This window comes from Meleagris gallopavo, chromosome 1, assembly GCF_905368555.1.
Source record: "Meleagris gallopavo chromosome 1, MGAL_WU_HG_1.1, whole genome shotgun sequence".
Classification (NCBI taxonomy): domain Eukaryota; kingdom Metazoa; phylum Chordata; class Aves; order Galliformes; family Phasianidae; genus Meleagris; species Meleagris gallopavo.
In genome coordinates, this window is record NC_139404.1 from 135,113,385 (window position 1) to 135,124,710 (window position 11,326).

Here is an 11,326-nt window from a genome sequence, read left to right on the forward strand (position 1 = left end):
TACTTCAGTTAGCCTTTCTGTCCCATTGACAGTCTGGTAGCAGTGGTGTTATCTGGTAGCCTCTTAAAAGGCACCAGACATCCAAAGCCCCAGTAAAGCCAATTGTGTGCTGATTTTAACACCGTTCCTTATCCAAAGAGGACTGGCTACATAAGTAACAGGTCAAGAACACATATAACACTGACCAGTGTTAAAGGAGAAGGATCCCTTGCAAACCAGACAACGTTTTGTTTCATTTTTAAACTAGTTTCTCTTATAATATCACAAAGCCCACTTTTATCAAATTTTCTTATACATACTATGGCAGTCCGTATTTAAATCATGCTTACCTTCTTTATCTCCTCGAACAGTACCTGCAAGAAATCTTGACACCAATGGTGTGCTTGATAAAGACAAACAAGTGGAAATGAAGACACTTTGTGTTGGTCTGATTCGGAGCAAGTGTCCCCACAATAAACCAAAGGCAATCATCAGAACCGTCATGTAGCAGGGTCCTTGCAAAGATATTTTCCACACCTCAGGAAGAAAACAAGTTCTTATTATAAAGTTTGACATGTTACAGAGATTTTCAGTGCAAATAAGCAGTTAAAGTTGCACTGTCAGGGGCTGCTGGGCTACAGACATAACCAGCTCTCATCATGCACATCCCAAAGCTCTAAAGATATTATACCTAGGAGATAATATTTTATGTCAAGAGGCTCGTTAACTCATGAAGGCTCATTAAGTATACTTCCCAGAGCTCGTAAACCAATAAATTAAGGGTCAAAGATCCGCTATGGGCTAAATTACATTAAAATCAAATGGGAGACCTGTTATTTACTGTGATTCTAAGGAAAAAAAAAACCAACATAGGGAGTGGCGTGAACCCTCAAAAATACTAGCAGCCCAATTCATACTAGTCCATACAAGATTTTGAAGTTGCTTGCAATCTAGTAACAGTTTGCATAGTACCTATTTAAGAACCTCTGAATTACTGACTTTCATTTTTGACTTCAGATGGACTAAAAATAGGAGAGTAATCTGAATACTCAGATTTCAACACATTTCAAAGAAAGCTTTTATAGTCTCATGAACTCACAACCACCAATTTGGGAACAGATCACAAAAACAACTCTTTAAATACATGCAGTCTTCACATCTTCTGTAGTAGTATTTTCCAATATTAACATTCTCGCTCGTTTTATGAGTTTGTTTTTTTTAATTAAGATCAAAAACAACCTGTACCTTTTTGCTGAATCCCAGTGGCCACTGCAAGTAATACTCATGATTGTGCTAACGTACTTGCAGAATCAGCTTACTAACCAGTACAGCACGTATCATCAATTCAGTATGTAGTACTTAACAAGCAGATTTTTTTAATTACAGGACTGGCAAAAATCACCAGACACTTCATAACAGCAACTGCATGTCTCTGCACGTTAAAATAAAGCAGAGATGGATTGCCATAAATTGTCTGAGATTTTTCTAGCAATCAACCTATTTTACTAAAATGAAAAGGAGCAGCAAAGTTTGTTGGAGATACTGAATAAATAATGCATTCTATTCTTTCCAGAAACTTAAAGAAAAGATGCCATATTTATCTTTCTAAAACTGTACAATAACAGAATAGTATATGGTAGAAAGCATGTACAAATCTGAAACAGAACTGGTGACTTAAACATTAGCAGTTAAATCTTGTAATATAGAAGTACAACAAAGAAATACCTTTCTTAATCTTTCAGGAGAAAATTCCAGACCAACTAGAAAGAGAGTGAAGAATACACCAAATTCTCCTAATGTCTCCACCTGCACAATAGACTTTTAAAAATATCAAATAAATATCAGTGCACAGCAACCTAATTATAAAGCAAATTGTAAGTATCCTTACAAAACAAATATTTTCTTATAGGTAATTCACTTGCTAGTAATATAGCAACAAAAGTTCCCTCAACAGTGTTGTTCCCACTTCCTCATGGTCTCTGAAAATCCATTGATGAATCTTTCTAATGTCAACAATACAATCCTGTTTCTTAACCTCAGTGGTCAACCTTCTCATTCCAAAAGACATGTACTACATAAAAGTTACTATTTATTTTCAATTTTAGAACATGGAATTTTGAAAGTGTATTTCTTTAGTCTTTTTTTCCTAATGTGAGATTGAGGGGGGAAGAAAAAAGAAAAAAATAAAATAAATCAAAAAATTTCTACTCATTTTACTCACCCAACAGTCAATTTCAGTAAGAGCTCATGTAAGAGCAGAAGTTGTGAAGACAGGAATTTCTAAGCAATTATGTGAATGTTAGTGTAATACACACATTTAGCATCTATTCTGTTGTGCCAGTTGGCCAAACATTTGTTAATGCACAGCAGACCACTATCAAAACACGTGCATTTGAAGTTGGACATATCATTTTTTCAAATTGCTGCTAAAGATTTCAGTAAATGCAATCAGTCAAGAAACAACATGCATGCTTACCTTAATGCTATTTAATCCTGATGGTCCTAACAGTACGCCACAGATGATATACCCAAACATAGTTGGCAATCCTATCATTGTGCATAGCCAGCCACATGGCAAAGACAACATTCCTATTGTCACAATATCCTAGTATGTAAAATTTACAAGTATGTTAGTATAAGGGATACACAAATTAGTGGTGAAATTAAAAACTATTACCCTTCAAAAGGTAAGTGGCACTAAAATCACATGTAGAATACTGCCTGAGAAAACAAAGCAAAACTTCAGTAAACTTACCTGAACACAACTGTAGGCGTAAGCACTTCTATTTGCAGATGAAGCAGTCAAAGTACTAACCCTTTAGTAATAAGGGGAATTCTGATCAACTTATAAAACATCTTAAATACACTATAGGAGGTATACAGGTAATTAGGGCTGCTAGAGAGACTGACACAAAACAGTGGAATACACCAATTTTTTTTTTTTTTTTTAAATCTCAATCCACTTATTTGTCATGGAGAACAAATATAATAACAAACTGATGCATTGTGCAGCTTCCATTCCTTTACTGCAGTATATAAATATATAAATTCTCTGTTGTGACAATATGTAAGTAGCTTATCAGGTAAACTAGTAGCTTGCTTTAACACTGTGCTGCCCCAAAGGAACAACAAGTTAAGCTAAATATGAACAGAGAGCATCAGTCTTATGAAAACTATGTTAAAATTAGGAACACACTGGCCAGATTGCAAGGAGAAGGGGAAAATAATGAATACTAGGGTAGCTTTGTAGTGGAAAAAAAAAATAAAAAATGTGAAATTGTATTCAACCCAGTAAAAAACTACCAGCATACAAACTGATGGGAGTAAGTCTTATTTAAAAGGGAAAAAAAAAAAAAAAAAAAAAGACAATAGCATCTCTACAATTATCACCTTTATGAAGTGATGATCAGCACGAGGAATGGTTGAATCCCTGGGCTTAGTAAGGATATACTGATTGTTCTGGGAATCAATGAGCATACTAAGACCTAAGTCATCCTCTACTTCTCTTTTCGAAGCATTTCTTTTGGAGTTGGCTTCATCTTCTTCCACCCTTAAAACAGCTTCAAAGTTAACACCTCTTACCTGTAAGAAAAAGGAAAAAAAAGAAAAACAAAAACAAAGACATGCATCTATGAAGTGTACAAGCTAACATGGAAGGCTATTAGCTGTGCTTGAAGTTGCTCCAGAAGGTGTCCATGTTGACTAAAAATACTGCAGCTTCTTTTTATATAAATCTTTTCGACCTTTTTATCAAATCTTGATGTTCATAACTGAAAATGCTACGTTTGCTTTTCATTTTAATCAATGAGAGGTTTTCCAGGCCAATTTTCTATGCCTCTTTAGCCAAGCCAAGTCCAATCAAAAAAACCCACAACATTATAAAGATGGGGTTTCAAAGCTGTAGAATTCCAATGCAGGAAATTGAAACAAATTCTGAAGTTTGCAGAATTACTTAGAAGTACAATATGTCTAACCAAATATTAGCATTTTTCAGTGCTAGAATGAAAGGTTGGTGACCATTTTCTCTTTAGAAATTATGGAAGTTGTATTTTACCCACTTTTTGCCTACAACCTGCCTCTATGTCTATTCCACTCTCACCTCCCTAAGCTCCCCACTTACCACACTATTTTCCATTGCAGAACCGAGTGTCTATTGCCAAGTCTAAGAGACCAAAGCAAGTTTTCATGTTTTCAGCTGATGAGAGAAAGCAGGAGCAGCTGCACGTCACATACATGCAAACTGTTCTCACAGTATCAGAACAAAGAAGAAAGGCTTCCCTACAGTCAGCATTCACGAAGAACTGTTTCTAATCAGAATACACAACAGGTTCCCAATCCTGTTGCTTTTCTATTATGTACACTCCCAACCCCTCCTTCCACAACCTTATTGCCACTACAAGGAAAAACAAAAACAGAGCTTAGAGCATAGTGTTAAATGCTGACTTCACAATTTCAAATATACTGATTTTCACGTAAGAATTATTTAACTGCTTAGTGCAGTCTCCCCATCTTGCAGATGATTGACTTCACCAAAAAACTGAAATATTAACAAGGCAACATCTGTTCTAGTACCACCTTGAGAATTTGAAGTTGTGAGGTCAATGATAACATTCACTAAACAAAATTATATTATTAAATACATCAGCTTCAAAGCATCTGCTTTGAAGATCTAGAATTCTAAATTCATAAAGAGTTTGTTAAATGTTCCTTTGTATTTGGTAGCTGTGTAAATAGAATCTAGCCAAACTTCTCTGTATCAAAATTTAAATAATATCAAAGACCAAATAAAAGTGACATTATTGAATAAGTGTATTCATCCTCTAGAGAAGTTCAGCCTAGTTCAGAAACAATATTAGAAATACAGGAAAAATGTTGCAAGATTAAGACAATTACGAAAAACAACCTTTTTTTTTTCCCCTGTGTAATATATTTATAAATCATATATTGTGATGATATCATGCTGGAGTTTTGCTTTTACGAAAGACAGACTCCACTATGAGAACAAGAATAGATGGCATAGATCCAGAATGCTTCGAAAAAATACTAACAAATGTGAGGACACAATGACAAAGCATTTATTTTCAGGATTTTATTTCTTCAAACAACTATTCCTGAAAGGGTGTTCCATGCAACAGTGCACAAATATTGTTGTTTTCTATAATGTAGGTTAGCTCATATTCTTTTTTTTTTCCTCCATTTTTACCTATTATACATCTCTATTTGACTATGTCTTTAATAAAAGCCTTTACATCCTAACAGAGTGCTGATGATTCTATTAGAGCTTTTTTTACTTGTCTTTTAGCTTGAGAGAAAATATGCTAGACAGTCCTTACAAAGACAGAGATGTAAATAGTCCTCTTGTTTGAATTTCGTTATTACTTTTCTTTATTTCATGACTAGAGATAAGACAAAAAATAGAAGAGACACTGGACAAGAAGAATATGTTGTTTTTTCCCCCCTCAGTGACCAGCTATTGCAGATGAAATAGTACTCGTATCACTAAAATCGGCTGTTATATCCCAGTGTAACAGAAGAGGGCACTCTAGCAAGCTCTTCTCTACACACTTTCGGTCCTGCTAGGTAGGGTTACCTGGAGGTATAATTGCAGGGGTCAGATGTAGACAAAAAGCTACTTTCACTTTCCTTCAAGAGCGTACAGTCACAAAGCCTGCCTGACTCTCTCCTACAGAGCAATAGTTTTTCCTCCTCAGCAGAATTTACGAGCTACGTTTGTCTTATAAGACAACCTGCAAATCAACAAAATCTTCAAACTGAAGAAGACAAATAAAAACTGCAACCCATGATTATATGAAAGGACCAACTGAGGGGCTGTCTCTGAGAAAAAACACAGTGGGACACTGGAATAAATTGATATACTCCCAGATCAAACTACACACAGCCTTACCTGAGGGACACTGTCCATCGTGCAACACAGAAAACAAGAACAACACAAATGGTGCTAAAAGCAGAGAAAGTCAGAAGTCCTTACCTTGAACAATACACGTTTATGCAGGTTGTGAAAACTAACTGCAAGGATTCTTGTTCACCTATAACTTTCTCAACAGAGAGAAAAATAAAAATGGAGGCTATACTTAACACAGTAACTCCATATCCTGTGAAGTCTAAATATCATAGCCCCTACCACCATCCCAGAGTGGTCGTAACTCCCATGAGCTGTCTCAGTGAGATGGAGTACACTTGTCACTGTAAATGGTAGCTACAGGAAGTACTTCCATTGATTTGGAAGTAAAAAGAATACAACAAAAAGAATAATGATTCCTGTTTGCTCATTCTTAACAAGCAATTATTCTACTACTAAATGCTTTCTTCTCTTAAAAGGAAAGAGAAAACAAATGTAGAGCCAAAAGGTGTTGTTTTTTCCTCTTTGCTTTTTCAAAGCAGTGACTAAAATCCTAATAACTATCTAATACAAGACAAATACCCCTACAGTGCAAATATCAACATAAATACAAATACACGAGTGAAAAGACAGTCCAAAACCTTACTTACGGATTTGTTGTCATCAAAGGCGTGCTCTTCTATTTCTTCCTCTAGTCTATCAGCTGCCTTCCTGACATCTTCAAGAATTTCATCGAGCATTGACAGGCTTTTGTTTTGATGCTGCATGTTCTTAAGGGCTTCAACCTGATGCTTTTCTGCTGCTAAGAGTTCAACGTATTCCATTTCTTCCTGTCGAATTTCAGAACACAGATAAAGTGCTAGACAGGCCTTTATACAGCAAAACTTTGATATTAACACATGCTCCTTTTGACATAAAACATCTTACCAGTAGCATTGCAGAAGCAATATAGACATTGTATCAGTGTCTGAATACTGTTTTTATCGTACCAGTCTTAACAGAGAGAATGGGGTAAGAAACACAAGTAATTCCTAGGTAAGACTCAGTTGCTTGAACGCAAAAGTCTCAATCTCTATTTTTGATATCCTGCCACACCCAGCTAGAGATCAGATAGAAATAGTTCTCCCTTTGGTTTTATCTGCCTTCCCCACACAGGCATCTACAATGGTCCGAAACACTTTTACTGGAATAAATGAAGCGTTCCCTTCTCCATGCACATTTGTAGATGGACCTTTATCCACTTGACACCTGCAAGGACATGCATATAGCTCAAACAATTCCTCGATGCCAAGACAACAGTACATTCAGAGCAGCCTATAACTGTGTTTAGCCCTTTTAAAAAATCTTGTCAGTGAGGTGAATGCTCCAGGTTGTGACGAAACCACAGAATTGTGGTTCTTGTATACCGGCGTTTGTAATTACCATAGTTACACTGGAATGATGAAAGGCCCCCAGTTCCTAAAATAAATCTAATTAGGAAAAAATGTAACTACTAAGGTGTCTGGACCAATAGCAACAGCTTACTCATGTGACAGGTAAGTGAGAGTCAGTCACTCTTGTACAGCCCCAGGCAAAGATGTGGTCTCTCTATTGTTCTCTGTTAGCAGACATCATTTAAAAGATGTTAAACCCCCAGCCAGTATGAGAAGTGGACTCTTCTCCTCAATCAACAACCTAGAATTCAAGGTGGAGTTAATAAGGGTTAGAGTTTCTGCCCTTGAAAAAGAAGCAGGTTTGCTCTCTCTGAAAAGCAAGGTAGAAGAGCTGTGGAAACAATCTGGTTTTAACTGTAAGTTCCTTTAATGACAAAGAAGTATTTGTTGCTGATGAAAGTGGTATCTGTTTTTACCCACTGACCACTGCCCTAGCTGTTGAGTGGAACAGTAACAGAGAATGGTGTTGTTGAGAAGGAAATGTTTTCTCAAACACCTTGCTACACATTATGCAAAGGAGCATAGCTATTCATGCTAGCATTGGAGACATTTGATCACAAAGTATATGCTAAGTAGTGTTTCAAGCAAGGTAATACATGTAAGGATTCTGTACTAAGCACAAGATGGGAATACCCAGCAATATGTGCAAAAGGAAGGCAATGCTAGTTAAGAAAGTAGCATTACTGCTCTCTGCTGTTTGTTCACTAATGGATGAAAAAAGTAAATTCAGAGGAGAATGAATCTATGCAGTGCTCATCTTTTCCATCGATGAACAAGTAGTGGACACCCAAGAAATTTGAAGCAGTTAAAAAGTAAGTAAGATTTTGCTGCTTTTTCCAGAACTCCCCCACGAGTTCCTTGAGCAAATTCAGACAGAGCATATAAACAGGAGGGGAACAGCTGTTTACAAGGGTGGATAGTGATAGGACAAGGGGGAATGGTTTTAAACTGAGATAGGGGAGGTTTAGGTTAGATAGGAGGAGGAAGTTTTTCCACACAGAGGGCAGTATCGCACTGGAACAGGTTGCCCAAGGAGGTTGTGGATGCCCCATCCCTGGAGGCACTCAAGGCCAGGCTGGATGTGGCTCTGGGCAGCCTGGTCTGGTGGTTGGCGACCTGCACATAGCAGGGGGTTGAAACTAGATGATCATTGTGGTCCTTTTCAACCCAGGCCATTCTATGATTCTATGATTCAACATTTCTCTGCCGTGAATGACTCTGTCATACTCTTTCCCAGCAGCGAACCAACATGAAAAGCATCACATACATATTCTGATATATTCTGATACTAACAATTTTCAAACACTTGGCAGAAATAAACTGAATGAGTGAGTCCTGTATCCTCTACAGTCATCTGTATTTTCCATTCAACCACTCTTTGGAAAAAATATCTTCTGAGTAGCTCAGCAAAATATAATGACAACAAAAATATAGTGGAAGAAAATTGGACCTGATGTGTGAACATCTTTTGAACATAAAAATTTACTCCATGTATGTCATTTTCATCTGGCATGTGCTTACCCATCGTCTCCTCCTTTATTTCGTACTATAACATAAATTACCAGGTTAGAGAAACAAATACTGCTTAAACAATCATGTAAGTGGCATAAAGAGTGGTATGAAAGATTGCTTGATTGAATAAATCTCTTGACATACTAAAAAAGCCTACGCAACCCACCTCTGTAAAAGTTAAGCTCTTACAGGATGCACTTCTAAAACAGCACTACACACAGAAGTGCCTCCTTTTATGAAGGAAAAGAAGAAGCAACATTCAAGCTCTACTACAGATCTCCCTCTTTTTGTTTCACAATCATATCCCTGCCAAGAATTAGGTAAATGAGACAAAAGGTTACAGATGGCTTCACTGCTGCTATGTGAAGAACTCTAAGAAAAAAAATAAAAAGGAAAAAGAAAGTAGTGATGTCTACTGTTTCTATGCAGCAGAAGCTGGCACTGCCATTAAATGCCAATATCAAAGTCATCCTGAGTCACTGGAACATACATGGATCCAAGCTACTCATTACCAAATTCATCATAATCCAGTCTTTGTTTGCACAGACTGCTCCAGTTTCCTCAGTCTGCATCCTAACTTCTACTCTCAACAGCCTTTCCTCTCATTGTTCACTGCACTCCCTTGTACACAGCAGTGCCTTGCCACCCCTCGCCTAGCCTGCATGTGTCTCAGACAGCTGCCCTGCCTAGGTTCTCCTCTCTGCCCTCTGTAGCTTAACTATGCTTTTTCCTTTTGCCCCCTTTCACAAGAACAGCCCCTTCTTTAAGAAAAAAAAAAAAACCCAAAGAAAATTCCTAGCATTTTTCTTCAGTGGTTGAGGGGCAGAGGCTAGGAAACAAGTAATTTCAATGCCAAGTCACCTAAGCAACATTTCCTCTCAACGGAGGGCTTTCAGTACATGCTCTGAGCACTACCAGATTGGGTGCCAGATTGTGCAAGCTCTAACAGGTCTGGATTGACCTGGAAACCCAAACTTTCCATTAAGTACTTGAGCTCTCTAGTTACACACCTGTACATACATTTCTCAGTAAAGTTCCCTCAATCACCTCTTCCTTGGAGATGTTATTTTCCAAACCTGCACTTCTTAAGCTAGGAATACTACACCAAGGCAAAAAAACAAAAAAACAGAAACAACACCACCAAACAACACCACCAAACAACACCACCAAACAACAACACCAAACAACACCACCAAAAAAGCCAGACACCAATATTTCACATCTCCATTTTAGTAACATCCATATGAGTACAGAAAATAAAGGAGTTGTTCTGCCAGAATGGCAGGTTTGGGGTGAGCAATTCTCATCTCAAGTGGAAAAAACATTCAGTGTTTGGTGAATTTGTTGCCTTATTTCCATTCTGATAATCCAAGTCGTTTACACAGCACAACTCTGCTGTGTGCAGACTCACCTCTTGTCTTCTTTCAATGCGGTGTTTGATGTGGGTCTCACAATTACGCTCAGCTTTGTTTTGAAATAACTATTGGCTGCTACTAAGTTTTCAGATCTATTCCAGAATTCTAATTTTGCTAATGAAAACAAACACAACTAATTTCATTCAAAAACTATTCTAAAATGTAAATCTTCAATTTCATGGAGATCTACTTATTTGTATAGAACAGACTGAAAAAGCATCATAATGAAATTAAAATATTACTATTCTAGTAATAGCCACAGCAGGGGTGGAGAGTAACTAACCTTAATTGCAGCTTCTCTCAAGGCTTCCAGTCTCTGCCTACTGCTTTCTTTCATATTTACAACGTCTTTGTAATCACCCTGTAGAGCTCTCTGAAGGCCGTGGATTGCTTGAAAGACTGAGTTTTCACTTTCGTTTAGCTCCTTTTGGAAAATTTCAAAGGTATGCACCTGAAAAAGTTTCTCTTCATCTGACAGCCCAGCGTCTTTCTCAACCGCTCTTATAGCATTTTTTAATTTGTTGAGAACAACATTCTTCTGGCGAAGGAGACCAGATAGTTTTCTGCAGCTCTCCATCACCCACTGCTTTCGCTGAGTGATAACAGCTCCTTTTCCACGATGCAGCTTGATTGCGTGCTTTACTACATCTTCGTGTTCTGCAGTATTTCCTAACTGGCCATAAAGCAGTGAAATCAACGTCCATAGGGAAATAAATCCAGACACCTTCATTCTTCACTTTTTACTGCTGTTGGGAGGAATTGATAAACCACAACTGCTCAGAGCTTTCTGCTACATGGTTTCTGCATCTCCAGGACACACACCGTGCTGCAAGACAGTACCGATCATTTATCAAACACGGTCATGTTGGGCTGTTGGATAAACAAATTGTAAAGCAAACCAAAGACTTCATTTTACACCACAATCTTTTATATAACATTGCCTCCTTCAGTCAATGTTAGCAAAACTGAGAAACAGCCCAAGGTCATTGATAAGATTTTGTTCTCTCCTTGCCTATTTTCTAGAGATTATCTTGTTTTAAAAACACTGTACAGAATGCTTAATCGTCTCACATGGTATTAATTTGTGCTTCTTCTTAAAGAAAAGTCATTAAAAATAGTATGCCGTG

The 11,326-nt window shown here is 37.4% G+C and overlaps 1 protein-coding gene across 1 annotated transcript in view; it reads right to left on the bottom strand.

The window, feature by feature from the left end:
* The window catches only part of SLC9D1 (solute carrier family 9 member D1), a 29,605-nt gene that overhangs the window by 17,121 nt on the left and 1,158 nt on the right, over window positions 1–11,326 (bottom strand). The window contains exons 2-7 of the mRNA XM_010728421.4: window positions 10,483–11,025; window positions 6,490–6,669; window positions 3,370–3,561; window positions 2,456–2,584; window positions 1,705–1,797; window positions 330–516 (exon numbers count right to left, since the gene is read on the bottom strand). Coding sequence (XP_010726723.2) covers window positions 330–516; window positions 1,705–1,797; window positions 2,456–2,584; window positions 3,370–3,561; window positions 6,490–6,669; window positions 10,483–10,929 — 1,228 coding nt within the window. The 5' untranslated portion in view covers window positions 10,930–11,025. The remainder of the gene's footprint in view (window positions 1–329; window positions 517–1,704; window positions 1,798–2,455; window positions 2,585–3,369; window positions 3,562–6,489; window positions 6,670–10,482; window positions 11,026–11,326) is intronic.